The sequence below is a fragment of the Apteryx mantelli genome, chromosome 8, assembly GCF_036417845.1.
Source record: "Apteryx mantelli isolate bAptMan1 chromosome 8, bAptMan1.hap1, whole genome shotgun sequence".
In the NCBI taxonomy this organism is placed as follows: Eukaryota; Metazoa; Chordata; class Aves; order Apterygiformes; family Apterygidae; genus Apteryx; species Apteryx mantelli.
The window spans coordinates 14,803,624-14,820,361 of NC_089985.1; the positions used below are offsets into that span (position 1 = coordinate 14,803,624).

The window sequence follows — 16,738 nt, forward strand, 5'->3', positions numbered from 1 at the left end:
CAACCCAAAACAGCTCAACGTAGAAGCATGCTGCAAAGACATAGCTTCTGAGTGCTGGAGCTTTTGGGGACAGCAGGAGACATGGGTGTGAGTATGTACTACTGAGAATGCATATTTTGTGACATTGCCAGGTGTCAATTTCTGCAATGCTAAATGAAAGCTGAATACAATGTCTGCCTAAAACTTAAGCAATAAAAAAAGAAAATTAACAAGCTAACATCAAGAAATTAATGGTGACAAGCCCTGCCTGCGAGGCCTGGCAGAGCTAGGAGACGACACTGCCTTGGTTCAAGAATTCTCTGCTCACTGTAAGTTACATATTTCTAGTTGTTAAAAAAATGGCATTACAGATTCCCCTGGCAATAGCAGAAAATTAATTTTTGTAGACTCTCAGAGTGAAAGCCCTGTTTCTTGTATGGACTTAGCTGATCCAAGCACTTCTTTTTTATTTTCCTCTCTTCTCCTTAAAAAAAAAGAAAAAAAGCAAACAAACTCCAACTGTAAAGATGAACTCATGCAACTCTTGGAAGGTAAGGAAAGAAAATAAAGCTGATGAGCTCATGAGAAATTCAGCCTTACAGGTGCCAAGCATCACCAGAGAATGACACAGAATGTGCGAGCTTGGCTCCCCTTAGGCATTCAGAAGCCCTGCCCGAATCCTACTATGCAGGAGAAAGGCACTGGCAGCCCTAGCAAATCCTGTTTTCTAGAAAATCCAAGGAATTCAGGGCACAGCTCCCCTAGTGCTAGTGAGAACACGCAGAAAACTCACAAAAATGTACCAGAACTACAACTCACCACGCAGACCTAGGAGAGATGCACACAGAGCAGGAAGCATGAGGAAAGAGGATCTGAGACATCAGGTGGAAGGGATCTCTGGAGGTCAGTAGCCCAACCTCCCACTCAAAGCAGGATCCCAAATACCAGAACCATCCACTCCTCAGGACTCTTAACAGTATGATTACTGTCCTTTTGTATATTGCTGTTAACAGCTTATCATGTGCTTGGGAGCATGTGGATGGCAAACAGCCTGAGAGGAGAATCAAAACTATAATCTCCACACCCTGCCTTCCACCTTGGACAAGTGAGCAAGCAGCATGAGTGAACTGCCCCTTATCACTAAAGAGGAAATCAGTGCCCTCTCTCAGCTTCTAATTCTCAATGAAAAGGGGATCCTGGTCAAGAGAAAATGAGATTAATGGTTCCCAGGAGAAGGTGAAAGGGCATTTCCCAGGCTGAGGCCCTGCTGATGGCACCCCTCAGAGTGTGCAAGAGTCCTTTCTTTTGGACTCAGGAAAGAACCCAAGCAATTCATTTGAAAATGCCTCAGGGTAGAACTTGTCACTGAGGTTTGTCCTGTTAAAATAATAAACGACATGATGCATAAAACTGTCTGATTTGAGAACATTTCATTCATAAAGCAGAAATATCAACCATTTTGCTACCACATAAACTTCATAGATAGTTTTAAAAAAATCCTCAAATCTCTTCTTGTAATAGATTGGAGCCAAGCAATAGGAGTTCCATGGCACAAGACACATTCTGATATCCAAGGACAACTTTGTAAATTGAAATGAAAGCTGACAACTTCTAGGTCATTAATCTGATGGAGCATACAAGGTAAACAGCACCTACGTACTAGTACATGCATGCAGGTGGACAAGAGCAAAGGCAGAAAGTGAAGAACTAGACAAATATTCTGCTTTTTGTTCTGAGTTTCTAGAAAAATTTTTGTGATCTCTTTTATAATTCTCCACTCCCTCCTGCTCATCCTCCGGATACGCAGAGCCTGGTGCTGGCTGTATTTGTGTTGCTAGCTGGAAGAACAGCAGAACATGCCAAGCATTTAATAACAAAATTCCAGCCTTGTGACACAATCCAGTAATCCCAATACTGGAAACTAACCTCATCTTTCTACTCAACATAAACCCCTAATCCTAACACAGGCATCACTATTTTTATTTTGCCTGAACCTTTTCTAAAGGCATACATCTCACATATTAAAAAAGATTACTGTAAGACCAGACCAAGCAGGGATGTGTTAAACTTACATATTTACATATGTCAATTTACATGGGGTAGAGTGATGGAAGATTCCTGTGGCTGGAACAAACAGCTTCTTAAATATAATAATTTTCTTTTTACTTACTCTTTCCTAAAAAGATCATTAATTTGACATACACATATCTACATAAGCAATAATGTAATTCTGTCTGGTAATCACTGGTAGCACTTCCTGGAACCATATGCCCTACATTTTGATCTCTGAAAAAATAAAGTTTTACAAAAGGAGACCTTTTTTTAAAGCTTAACAATAAAGAATCTTTGTTTTCCCATCTGAAGCTTTTCCATCATTCTCACACTTCTTAAGAAACAGCGTGTGCTTGCAGAAATATCAGGTATCTACCAATTAGCAGAGTTCTGACAATGCAACTGCTAAAACTAGTTATGTTCATCTGCGTCCCATCGCTGAGGGTGTGGGGAGATGTCCTCTTCCAGCTGGAGCAGCTGAGGACATTTCTATTCTCAGCTTTAAAACACAACCCTCTAAATCAGGGTTCAAACCAGCTTTGTTAAGAGCTGCCCGACCTTCTCGGCTGAAGAGGAACCACATGCATCTTCTGCTGCCACAGAGCTCTTGCTGTGGCCCATCCCATCACACAACTGGGTTTCTGGCGCGCATATAACAGTGCTCTTACACAGGCACAAGAGGTTTAGTGATGGCCAAACTCCTAGCCTTACAAATGCACATATACGTATTCCACCCGATCATGCCCATGCCTGAAGTCACCAGGAAAGTGGGCAGCCAGGAACATATTAATGTCATGAGAGCAATTCCTGCAGCCTGCTCCCAGCAGCTGTCTTTGCTGAGGGCTCCTCAGATCTTAGGAAAGAATCAGTTGTATCTGGATGAGTTGTTGCAGTGGCAACTGCTGGCTCCCTACCTCCTTGAAACCCCTCTCAGACCAGTTGTGGGATGAGGAAACAAACGGGGGGAGTTGCAGAGCCCTAGGACAACAGTGGCTGGGTGCAAGCACGCATATAACAATCCTCATCTAATATTAGGACCCCAAAACAGCAAGGCGGGAGGCCTAGCAAGCCAAGACCCCAGGTCCAGGATACATATTATAGACTTGTCTAAGGACTTATTCAAGACCTCTGGGAAAGGGAGGAAATAAACTCTTCCCCCCCACCAGCCACTGTCTCAAACACTGCCTTCATCATTTCCATCACCGGATCCCACGCAGCTTCTCACTCCTGCAGCTGTCCTGGCTTCAACACCCCTTGGACTTGTAGTGCAGAAAGTGCCAAACACTTGGAATTCCTGTTTTAAAGCGGATTTTACTGGTCCTGCCTGGCCCCAAGTGTGCTGTAGATGCAAGGATGAGCTTGACAAAGCTCCTGCAGCACAAGCCTAGGCCATATCCCAGCACAGACAGGAGGGAAAAAAAACCTAAAACAACAACAAAAAACCCCACAACTCATCTGTCTTGATTTACAGGTCACAGATCAGCAGAAAAATTGTCCTACTGCACACAGTCCTCTACAGCTACAATATGGGACACAGAAAACTGCAAATTCAAGTGTTAGAGGAAGATACAAATATTATGTTGAGCTAGCAAAAATAATTTGTGCCCAGAATACGTTTATTCCTATCACAAAACTTTTACAGTCCTTCTAAATAAATAACCAGTTAACTATTTTGAGTATTGAACTGCTACCATGCTTAAGAGTTTAACCATTAGTCAGGACCCAGTGAGTATTGCACAGACCCACAAGTCCATGCCCTGGTCTCAAAGAAGGCATGAGTTTGTCAAGAGGTTAGCTATCCTTATGAAACCCTGAACGTGCCCTTCAGTCCCACTGAACATCTGGCTGTAATACTGCTGTGGTAAGGAGCTTTATAAAGCCATAAGAACATATATTTTCTTAAATTGTTGCCTGTCAGTTTCACTGAATGTCCTTTCAGTCATCTTGATCATGTAAAAAAAAAATTGGATTGGCCCATTTGTTGTTTTATACACGTCTAACCAGTGCTGGGAGAAGCTGATAGGGGGAAGAAATTAGCAAGGCAAATTAGCTGGCAATAAAGAGAGACCCATAGAAGCTCCTTTCCCTGGGCATATTTCCTTTCTTTCTAATTTCCTTCCAGCCTGCCCCGACCCTTTCCAGCTGCTCATACCTGCCCCATGCTCCTGGGCAGAGGGAAGCCCAGTGACCGAGTCTAGGATGCCAGTGAGCACACACAGTGGGAAGACTGCCAGATCTTAAGCATTGTTTGACCTGTGGGCCAGGACCACTTCTGATGCTTCCAACATCTGCAGTGCAGTGTCAACCATTAACCAACCCGAATGCCTCTGGCTCCCTGCAGAACTTCTGTGCTCTTCTCCAAGTGCCTTCAATGTCTGTTTTATCAGTTTTTGAAAAGGCTATCAGGATTCAAATGATGATACAAAACAGGCTATGACACTTTCCCCTACTTCTTAGTCATGCCAGATCTTGTCTTCTTTTCCCCAATTTTTGAACACCACTACTAGTGAAGTGCTAAAGTATCCAGCTAAGTATGTGTTGGTCACATACTCTGCAGAAGCAGCTCCTCAGATGCTCTAGTCAGATACTTGTTCACACCATAGCAAAACATTTGTCAGGTTTTACTGCCATGATGCAATGAGATACACAGATACACTTGAATGCCTTTAACCACAGCTCTGTGTCTCCGTACTAATATACACATTACAAGTGCCTTCAGCAAGTTTACAACACTCAACTAGATTCTGCTTCTTTAAAGCTTACTGTGCTTGGCCATATACAAATTCTCTCTCCAAATGGTCAGTGTTCCTTAATCCCTTCTTTGCCTGTGTAATCAGCAATAGAAACATTGCACATCTGAAAAAATGAGCAGGGTGACAGGCCCAGAAGAACAATGAAATTCCTAACTGGAATCCTTGCAGAGTAGCAGGAAGCATGTGTTGGCTTTTAAGGATTTTATGGCTAAGGTTTCAGAAGCAGCTATTCAATCTGAAGGCCTACTATTCCTGCTTTGTCTACCCATAGTCCTCAGGACAGGTAATTTGACAACTTAAGGTTTTAACTATAGCAGTCAATATTAACCTTTCAGTAAGAGCATCTAACAATTAGTCCCATCAGAAACTCGCACACAATCTACCAGTTACCTTAAAAAACTAAAACACCAGTTTACTTCAGGAACCACACAGAAAGAGAGACTGTTCCTCTACAGTCTCTCATCTCCAGATACTGTTTCTTCAATTCCATTTCCAATGTCAGAGTCCTTGTTTTTTCATGCAATTTCATCCTATCTTGTCCTTGCACTACAGTGTTTTCTGCCTAGCTCTCCTTCCATTCCTAACTGCAATAGGCATATTTTGCAAAGCCCATGATAGACTATTTTCAAAACCAATGCATAATCACATATGTTTAAGCCAAGTGCATAAACATGCTGAAAAATGCACCGTGTACTCCATCCTACATGAAATTTTACATCATCTCAATTCATCTCAGGAAAGAGAGTCTTTTCAGACAGTTTTGGCTAAAGCATACAAGGAGTTTCAAAGACCTTGCAATCACCTTCTACTCCATCTGCCTCTTCTTTCTTGAAAGCACCTGGCCGTTTTACTGCACAGGTTATACAGAAGCATCACTTACGAAGCAACAAACTTAGATTAAACCTTGACTAGGTCATCTTTTATAACACAAGGAAATACACTGTTAGAAACAGTCCTACGGACACATATAACAAACCAATGCTGAAAAATTACTACACTTACTCTGCGAAATGATACCACATAGAACGTATCTTCTCTTCTGCGAATAGCTTCAAAAAAGTCTTGGTAGCTCCTTGGAGAAGCATAATACACTTGCAGCTCATTCCCTGAGTTCCTGCTGAAATAAAGAAGGGAGAAGGGAATGATTTTTAGATACAAGGAAGTTAACTTCGGTGAAGCACTGGCTTTAAAGACTGGCTTTTCAAAAGAGCAGCAAATCTTCATACATTTAGAAGAGCATGAGGAACATTTTAACACAGTAGAACACAATGAGAAATAGTGGGTATTTGTTGAAAGTTCAAGGTATTTTGAAAGTCTTGCCCCAGGAAACTTTTCCAGGCTTAACTTTACTCATGGTTTTGAGGCAGGCAAAAACCAGCTTGTTTGCTCAGAGGGGAGAGAAAAAAAAAAAAAAATCAACTAAAAGTATCCGGAAATTTCTGATGACTTCTGAAATAGATTTTAGCAAGTTTTAGAATGAAATGTCATTCTGAAATTAAAAAAAAAAAAAATCTTTTTCAAAATTTTTTTTTATATTGCTAAGGATACAAACCACTCAAACTGAAAGCAGTGCAAAGTAAAGTACAAACAGGGTTTTTCATTTACTCTCAAGTGGCGATCCTACCTTCTCTCACCCGCCCCCCCCCCTTTTTTTTTTAATTCTCTTTGGTCAACTCAAAGACTGGCTGTTGATTTTCAATTTAGACATTGGAGCAAAACTAAGGTATTCATACAACTCTGGCAATTATATTTTTCACAATTCTAAACTTCAGTATATCAGATGTAAGGAAAAGATTCTCTGTCTAAAGTATTCTAAGCAAAAACACTGGCAAGTCATTCAATCATGGTAAAGTATTCTAAGCAAAAACACTGGCAAGTCATACAATCATGGTACTTATCCGTTGTTTATCTTGGAAAGGTGAGAAATTCCCAGCCCATATTGCTCTGAAGTATACTTCCCCAACCCTATTCAAAAATAACATTTAATCAAATTGGAAAGTTGTACTTAAACAAAACATTAGCTCAACTTTCAACCAGTTATTTTAATTCCTTCCCACTTTAATAGCATACTGTCTCTTTGCAATATTTGTGGCAAAAACTCTGATCAGTCTATTCCTCCCAAGCTGTGTTCTGTTGACCCAGATTTTAAACTATGGGGGCTGACCTACATTATTTTGGTAAGATGTTTCTAAAATATAAATACTACGCACCCAACACAATGCACAAATCTATCAAGTGATTTTCTTGAGCAGCAGTAGTAATAGACCATCATCTTCTCCTCTCCTACTGCTAATATAGTCCTCTTGCAATAGAAAGACTGAAGCTGCCAAGCCAGGTTTTCCTTTAACAGGATTGGGAGTGTAAATCCAGGGTGTACAACAAGATGCAGCCCTATCCAATACATCCTCATTAGCAGAATTATGCAAGTGCAGAATCAGATTACATCCTTCTTCACACACAGGAAACAGATCTGAGCTAATCTGAGGTTGATTATTCATTCATAAAAACATGTAGGCCCACCAAACCATCCCTGAGATTTAGCAGTAAAATTTTACTGAGATAAAAGACATCACACCCACATATTGTTCAGTAAAACACATCCTGAAAACTGAAATTGGTCCCACAGCTCCTTTCACTCATCCACACTACATGAACTACAGCTAGACTTGAAAAATAGCCTTTTCTAACTCTATATCCAGCCCAGGGGAAAGTTGTTCCAGAGCACTTGGAAACCACTGGACCTTTGCAGAGCTCTCCTGGTTCTATGGAAAGAGTCTACCACTAGTCCTAAACTCCAATACCAGTGGATTAACCTTTAGGCACTTAAGAGTACCTGCTGCGCAAAAGGAAGGGAGGCACTTATGGTCAGAAAACAGGTGTAAAGATATTAGTTGTTAGAGTAATACATTACCACAATTACAGGAAAGCACCATATTAAATTTTATATACAAATACTGGTGCTGAATCTGGCCACTCATTGGGTGATAAATCAGTCTTTCTCTGTTTCAAAGTACACTCTGTTATACATCACAGAGCACCAGCATGTTGCAGGAATGCTAGTTTTAACAAGGAATGATGTTCTGGACATGTTGCAATATGCACCAAGAAACAATTTTAATAGCGTAAAATTTAGAAACAAGAAAAAAGATTGGAGAGTCCTTTATAATTTGATATCGGGAACCCTAAATGCATACTTTTAGAAACCCTCATTGAAATTATATCCGAAGCAAGCTGAAAAGGCTGAAGAGGGTTGGCAGGGTTTTTTCCCCCCCCTCAAGTTGTCTCGATTTTGATCTTCCTCTGCTTTGACATTACTGCAATACTTTCCAATTCATCAATTTTCTTTTGGAACCCAGGACGCAGCATACCAATATTAATCTCATCAGTGCCACAGATAAAGATAAGAGTCTGTTAATGTCCTGCTATTCATTGATTAGATCACCTAAGACTAACAGGTCATCTTTAAGGGTGTCCTAGAAGCAAAACACTCCTCAGTTTCCAGTGAAATTACTAGTATTAGAAGTCTTGAGTGTACTCCACAAAGAGATTTGTATCATTAATAAAAGCTTCATGGCCACTTGCAAGCATTTGTTTTGTTATGTATTGGGAAACCTACAAGCGGTTTAGTTTTTGGTTTTACACATTTGCACAGACACTGCCAGTACATTAGTAGTTCTCCACGGGCAATGCCTCATGGATAGCAAGGCCTCGTGGACAGCATCAGTGACAAAACTGAATCAACGGCCCCTTTCTTGTCTTCCAGATCGATGTGGCAGAAATGGACCTGGGGGTCCTGGCAGACAAGCTGAATGAAAGTCAACAGCGCATCCTGGGGGCAACCACATAGCAAGTCGCATTACGGCCAGGTGAGGATGGTCAGGGCCTGGAGCACAGGGCGTACCAGGAGAAGCAGAGGGCACCAGGTTTGTTGTGCCTGGAGGGGTCTCTAATTGCAATCCTCAACTTCCTAATGGGGGTCACAAAGGAGATGGAGACTGACTTTTCTAACAGAGACACACAGTTAAAGAATAAGAGGCAACAGGCACAAATGACTGCAAGTAAAATTCTAACTAGGTATAAGGAAAAAAAAATTTTCACAATGGCAGTGTTGTAGCCGTGGGACGAGGGCCCAGAGAGATGGTGGTATTTCCTCCCTGGGGATATTCAAAACTGGACTGGTCATGGCCCTGAGCAATCTGATCTGACTTTGAAGGTAGTCCTACTTGGAGTAGGAGGTTAGACTAGAGATCTCCAAAGGCCCCTTACAACCTAAATTATTATGTGATTTTATGATTTCATGAAGCATCTAATAGCTGATGGGTCTGGGAGGAACTGGAAATCTGTTCTATGTTCTTAACAGTTCCAGGACAGTCACAGTATGCAGCTGCCATGACTTGCTGATTCTGTTCATTTAAACACCATTCATCTGAAAAGAAATCCGACTTCTTTCTGAGCACAGTGGATTATTCCATGCAGAGCTGCATGATGTCGTGGACTGTTTCTAATAATCCAGCTAAATTATTTGAAGACAAATGCAGACATTTATATTAAACTGCATCATACCATGACGATATGCCTGTTGGTCCAGCCTTCAGTTAAAACAGACATCCTATGTTTGCCTGTGGAACTAAAAAAGAAGGTTTTTTTCTTATAAGTTAAGATATATCAGAATTTGGCAGCCTGGTTTCCAGAACATTTGCTTGTAGCTCGTTATTCCCTCCCAGACTGATCCTGCTTTCAAAACTGGAATATAAAAGGAAGGTCCACAGCTGTCTTACTTTCAATGGCAACATTTTAATTATTTTTCTCAAAGAGTCTACTTATACTCCATTCTGCTGATTCTTCTTTGCCACTTTGAAGCAGAGATCCTTTAACACGGACTCAGAGAATTCAGGAAAAGATCATTTTCTTTTCCTTATGCATCTCTTTCCAGTTCCCCAGGTTATTATGTTCCAATAACCAGCAGGGAAAACCAGGAGATGAGGACAAACCACACAAATGAGATGTAATGATACAAAACAATGTATTTGGTGCTAGCTATAATGCCTTCAGTCTTGAAGACAGAGATAAACCCTTCTCTTACTGTACTCATGACACTTCATATAAACTGCTGATGTTCTTCCAGACAGCCCCAAGACAGTCCCCATTTTTTTCCCTAGATACTCAAGTTTTTTTTAAGAGGGGACTCTGTAGAATGAGACAAAGATTCTCTCAAGACCTCTTGGTAGAAAACCCCCAGAAAAGCGGAGCTGTGATAGAGAGGCTCCTTTAAGTGTACATTGAATCTTTAGAAGCAAAGTTATTTTCTGTGCATTTCCTGTAGGGACAGAAGTCAGGTCAATAAATGTAAGCTAGCATCTTAAACTAGCAGGCTTAAGAATCCTGACATGGTGAAAATTCATTTTTCACCAGCTATGAGTGAGAAACAATGTTATTGAGTAGAACGTAATGAAAAAAAACAGGTTTTCTGCCTTACCTGAGGCTGGTGTCTGTATAAGGCATGGCCATTAGCTGGGAATCTACCTTCTCACTGAGGGAGCTCTGAAAAAGGGAGAAAAAGATGACACAAAAGGAAAACAATAAGCATTTTCTTGGTTTGGCACTATGCAACGCATGATGCAAGTCCGTAGCAGAGAGTGGATGTGTTAGGGGGGCAGGGGTTAATCAGTGCCCTGAACAATAAATGTACATTTTTAATGGTAAAATGCGAATAACAAATGGCAACCAGCACTCAAGCTGGAGCCAAAAAAAGGTGTTTTAATATAGCCAAATGTGAAGTCACACATTCAGAGACAAAGAATAGTACCATACACAATAGTTGCACGTTTTGTCATCTGATTGCAAAATTTGCCATCAGTGATCTCAAATTTCTAGAATTCCTTTGAGGTCATATCTACTTCCTATCTCTGCCAATATACAATACGCACATGACATTTCAATTTGAAATCCTAAAACCTAAACACACCCCACTTGAACATTCTACCATTTTCCTTTGGACAACAGTGAGAAGAATCTAATGTTTAATACTCAGAAAATCTTCTCTAAAAGTATGTGGCATTGCCCACATTTTTAAGCGCAATACCTTTGCGGGCTGTTAGAATCTCTTAATCAAATGAAACACGTCAAAAATTCACAGTCTTAATTTCATTCTCATTATCAATGTGTCATGTCGATGAAAGGGATTTTACAAAATGGGAAGTATGAACACAAATCTCAATTCTGTACTCTTACCAAAAATGTATCCCTCTAGCAAAAATCTGAAAAAATGAAATAAAAATATTTCAACAAAAACAATCAGCTGCGACCCTTAACAGTGAGCCTAATGAGTGCGCTGTAGGTTACGTTTCTCTCTCTTAATCAACTGTTTATCTTTAAAAAGCCTTACAGAGAACTCAAAAAAAGGCAACTATCGATTTCATTTTAGAAAACAACCGAACATATTTTGATGACGGCTGAAAAATAAAAACTTTTAGCCTGAATCAGAGTGCAGGAATGAAAAATTTCAGCCTCAGCAAGAACTCTGGCAACATCATAAATGACCCAGAACAGCAATTTGAAATGGGAAGTGTTGGGTAAACTTAATTATAGGTGTTGTTGGCTACTTTTGTCTATAATAACAAGAACAGAGAAGTAAGAGAGAGTATGCAGTTATGTTGCCTGAAATTAACTTGTCATGCTATTGACTCACCAGTATAAACCTGCCTACCTGCATAACCCGTGCTTTCTGTTGTTGGTTATTTGATGACCTTCTGGACCTTGTCCTTTCCACTTCATGTCTATGAACCCATCCTCGAAGTTCATGATTCAACCTATAAAAACCACAGCAGTAATAGGAGATGTTTCCAGGAACAGTGGCAGAATTTAATTTTAGAAAACAGTTTAACTAGCCACTCTGAAGACCCTGCTGTTTAGTACTCTTTTTACCTTGTGATATCTTATTTTTAAACACCAGATGAAGAAAATGTAGTTGCAAGATTAAATTTATGAGAAAATTCGTAAAAGAAATAGCTATGAAGTATTGGAATCATGGATATGTCAACATGAAGCAGATACAGTACTTTTGCCACAATGAACAGTAATTCTGAAATTTAAAATCAAAAGGCTATCAGTTCAAGACTAAATAGTGGTTAAAAAGAATAAAATAATGAAAATAAGTTTCAGAGTAAAAAGAAAGAATGGACAAAGCAAAATGGAACCAAGTTCAGTGACGCACTTTAGAAAAGGTGGAGTTAAGTATTTTTTAATAGCATAAAGCAGATTGGCAGTGTCAGGTAAGTCTGCTTGTATCGGAAGTTAGAGAGACCATGTATTTCAGACGCAATATGCTTTTAACGGGCCTTGATTTCCATATTATAAACATTTCCACATATGAAGTGATTTCTTTTTTGAGTCATGAAAAAAGTTACAAGGTTAAGCTTATTTAATTCACATATTTGACAGAAACTCAAACTGAAATGCACTTAAGTTCAATGATCTAGATGTCAATAGCATTCACACCCAATACTGAACTAGCTTAATAATGCACTTTCAGTTGAACTGGTAGGCCTAAGATCCATCAGTTAATCAAACTTGAATAGATACCAGCCAAGTCAAACTCTTGTGGGCCAGTGGGCCATTTTGATGTGGCTGTCTCAAGTGTCTCCTATGCAAAACCAGAGTAGCAGTTTGCCCAGTTCCTTCAGACCAAGCAGCTCTGGTCAGCAGTCCTGTGAGCCATCCCAGCAGGTTACCAAGACCAAACTCAGATTTCCTATTTCCATAGTAGGAGACAACAGACAGTACAAATGCTTACAGAGGCACCAGTCACATACTGCATGAATAAATACTATGAATGGATAATGCTATTCTCCGGAGCTGTCTGTCCAGCAGCACTCACCCAACACACAGATTATATATAAACTCCAAATAAAAGCTTAAATGCTCAGAAGAGGATGCTTGCTCACCTTAGCGACTCTGTCCGGTTGATCAGGGGCTGACAGGGTGGTGGTGGTGGTGAAATATACAATAGTGGTTCCTCTGATACTATCATTAGTGCTTTGTTATCAGACACTGAACGATCATACCTGGGAAAAAGAGAAAAAGACACCAAGAAATCCCTTATTTTTTCCATAAACCTTTGACCAAACCCAAAGAATAAGTATCACCGTGGACAAACCCACAAAGTTACAGCTACTCCCATAGGGTCTTCTAAATAGGTGAATAACAGTTTGTTCTAGCATCCAGTGGTCTTAGTCACTTCCCCCAAACGGTCTGATAGCTCTGAATGCAGGAAAGACAGATGAGGATTAGTAGTTGCAAGATCTCCTACCAAATAGGCCAGATATTGAAAGGAAATGTGGCCTGCCGTATACTCCTCATAAAATGTAAACTCCGAGATCCCTGTGGTGGCAACTTTCTCTTTCATGTCACAGCTGTGCAGGATTTGCTATACAAATACAAAATTTATTAGCCACTTAAACCAACTAGATACGAAGACCACGAGCTATAGTTCAATGTTGGGTAGCAGCCACAAACTGTATTACAACTGAGAGGAGAGGATTTTTTTCCCCAGATATCTCCAACACAGTCTCCAGTAGCCAGACTAGCTCTTTGAGGAAAAAGTGAGAAAGAAGATGCATTTCAATACAAAAATCTATAGCGTTCTCAGCCACAAAGCAAAGAATAATAGTCCTTTCTCTTGTATTATCTGTATCAATTGAGGGGTCTAACTACTTATTACCAAATGCCTACGATAAGATCCTCTCCTGACATGTTCATGAAGTGAACTTTATGCACAGAACAGCAGTTTAGCTGCCATTAAACTGATCTCTGATTCAGGTATTAGATACACAGTGGAGGATGCCCTGCTCAGGATCAAGGAGACAGGCAGGACCCTGGCCACCAGATTAAAGAGAGTCAATATTCAAAGCAAAACTAATCAATTCTCTGGACAGGAAAAATGCCAATCCAAAAATTGCGTGGTAATTCCTCCCCTGCTTGAAGTCATGTTGCAACACTCAAAAGATGAATGTATTTTGTTAGGGAAAACAAACTTGGTAGCTGGATGCTAAACTGGAAGGAACCATAAAAGGTTATTCAGAGATCGCCCATTCTCTCACTCCTATCTCCATAGCAATATTAGTTGTATGGCCCAGGCAGTCTGAACGAGCAAAGAAGCCATAAGTTAAGCAACAGAAACTGGAAACCCTCCTAGTTCAAGCTCTGGCATGCAGGGATCAGATCCCTCTTGATGTTCCCTGCTCAGACACCATGTCTACCCTTGCAACAATGTGAGCTTCCAGTGCTAAAGAAGGCTCAAGCTTTGGCAGATGGAGGGGCAGCAGTGTCAAATTAATTCCAGATTGTTTTTTGCCAGGTTTACCATTCTGGAGCTCAATATCTTCTTGAGCAGAATTTTTCAATATTCAAGACCTAGAAATATCTTTCATAGCATGATGTTTCAGCCCGTTCTGAAAAATCATTTAACTCTGGAGAGCAGCAGATGTCACCTAAGTTAGGTCCTTCTCTCAGCATACCAGTGGAAAAGCTGGAATGGCTGTGGCAGATACATCCCACATGTTCAACAGCCTTCAGTAAGGCTGCTTACCTGGGTTGTGGAAGACCTGAATTCAAATATCTCCACTTCCGGAAGAGAATGAACTCCCTCCTCCAGAAGCCCACCCAGCTGCAGACTCATCGTCACTCTCCCCCAGTCCCAAGAACAATTACGTCCATGAAAAACAAAACAATCCCACCAGGAGAGAGCCAACCTTGCTGTAGGACACCTGATAAAGGACTTGTCTAGGGAATGGCAGACTGGGGTTCAAATTCCACTGGAAAGATGAGGGATTTGAACCCAGGTCTTCCATACTCCAGGCAGGTTGGTTTTTAACACTTGGTTGCAAGATAAAGAGGACTCTTCTCCTGGGGGTATTTCAGACAAGTGCTGATCCAGCAACTGTCTTTGCTGGAGGGAGCATGTGAAGAGGATGTCTAGTACACAGGCAGCTCTGGGCATGACCAGAAAATGGAACACTAGAGAAACTATTACAGAGGCAGTTTAAGCACCTCTAGGGTAGCAATCGCAGAGAATTTGAAAGTCTATATTTTGGGCAGAGATGCTTAAGATGACAGTTGGGCACCTAAGTTCTTTTCTAAATGTAGCTCCAACCAATATAACAGCCTTAGTCCTCTTGGTTTTGACAGACTTGTAGCTCCTAAACCTTGACTTCCTTCCGAAAAATCAGGTAATAGGGGTTTATAAAAGCTTTATTCGTATTCTCCTCCTTCCCCCAAGCTTTCTTTCCATCATCATGTCTGGTTCTTCTGTTTACTGCATCTAAAACAGATAAAGGAGAATAGGGAGCAAAGAGCTCACTGCTTGCCAGTAAACAGGGTGAAAAAGTAAAAAAGGAGGAGGTACAGGCACTAGCATATCCTCCTAAAAGAACAACTCTACTACTATATCACATAATTCATGGCCTGAGATGTGCCACATAAGATACAAAAGCCTCACCATGGCCACATAGAACTACAGCATTAAAATGATCTTGATTTATTGCCTTCTTCCTGCATGGCAAAATATACTAGGGCTTTCTGCACATCTGTGCCTGACTTTGTTGAACCAGCCAAAATACTCTACTGGAAATGGAAGATCTGATAGGATAAATCCTGTAAGGGGAAAATATGAGCTGGGTTAGTCAGACTTCAATCTGAAGACAATTAAATGTTTGTTAAAGTGACTATATAATTAAATACACTTCAACAGAATAACTGATAAACATATTCATCATTAATATATAGTTTATTCATTAGCACTGCTGGCTGGAATTGCTGAAGCAGACTATAAGCATGCTCCCTATGAGGAGTTATCACAGCTCTCAAGGAGCTGATGGATAGATAAGCATAAGGATGGACTCTAAATTTCTAATAAATTACAATGCTCATTAAGTTCAGAATATTCGCCTAACCTTGAACTTCCCATACCTTCTCTTGAGCAACTAAACAAATAGATACCGCAGTCTGAAAAGTAAGAAGAGAGATAGCATGACAAATATCTCAACTATGCAACCTAAAATAAAGATCATGGGGGGAAAACAAACAAACAAACAAACAAACAAACAGATTTTTCCTGAAAAAGCAGCTGAAGAAGGTTGAGAAAATCCCTAAGATATAACACCATACAGTAAGGCAAGACTGGTCAGGTGTACGCCTCTGAAGCTGTAAGTGTTTGGGAAATCCTGGAGAGTTTAAAAAAAAAGTATTTATTTGAAAAGCAGCCTGGTCAACTATACTGAATTATAACCCAACATCTGACAATAATGTTTCTGCAGGGGTACTATTTGTACTATAGTAGATATGTACCCTGCAGAACTTATTCCCCAGCAAGGAGGAGGATGCTGGAGAAGAGGTGACAGAACAAATTTTGCAAGCTTAGCAGCTAGTAAAATGAAGTGACTACAGAGGTCTAGCCCTGGAAATTATAAAACAAAGAGTTTCTGAACAAGCCACTATCACAGCCCATTATAATGGACATTACCTAGCACACTGAGAATAATTCAGTTAAGCAAATCAGAAGCGTGTTGGTTCAAGGCATTAATGCACTTCACAACCTTGTTGTTGATGAACTTAGATGACTTAAGGGGGGCGGTGGGGGGGGGAGGTAGTTAAAAAGGAACTGCCAGACCTACGGTACAGGTGGTTTTACCTCTACCCAAAGCATAAATCACCAAAATATGCTAGATCAACCAAATGCATAGCACCTATCATTTCAGAGATCAAACACATAAGAGAAGACACGCCGTGCATCTACACAGTGAGCTTGGTATGGGCTTAAGACCAAACTAACATCCTAATACACCTTGCATCTGTATAAATGTAACTACCAGCAACCTTTCTAGAGAATTCTTCACTAAGTCAAATACATGGAAAGAATGGAGCAACCTGAGAGTGCAACCTCATGCTACAGGACATGA

At 40.5% G+C, this 16,738-nt stretch overlaps 1 protein-coding gene across 5 annotated transcripts in view; it reads right to left on the reverse strand.

Annotated features, from left to right (window-relative positions):
- Positions 1–16,738, reverse strand: part of ATF6 (activating transcription factor 6) — a 96,928-nt gene that overhangs the window by 50,194 nt on the left and 29,996 nt on the right. For 4 of the 5 annotated variants that reach the window (XM_067300747.1, XM_013961254.2, XM_067300750.1 and 1 more), the window contains 4 exons: positions 12,728–12,847; positions 11,491–11,593; positions 10,261–10,325; positions 5,787–5,901 (listed from right to left, as the gene is read on the reverse strand). In XM_067300747.1, the coding sequence (XP_067156848.1) occupies positions 5,787–5,901; positions 10,261–10,325; positions 11,491–11,593; positions 12,728–12,847 (403 nt within the window). Of the gene's footprint in view, positions 1–5,786; positions 5,902–6,338; positions 6,750–10,260; positions 10,326–11,490; positions 11,594–12,727; positions 12,848–16,738 lie in introns of those variants that run through there. The other variant, XM_067300751.1, reaches the window with a different exon arrangement.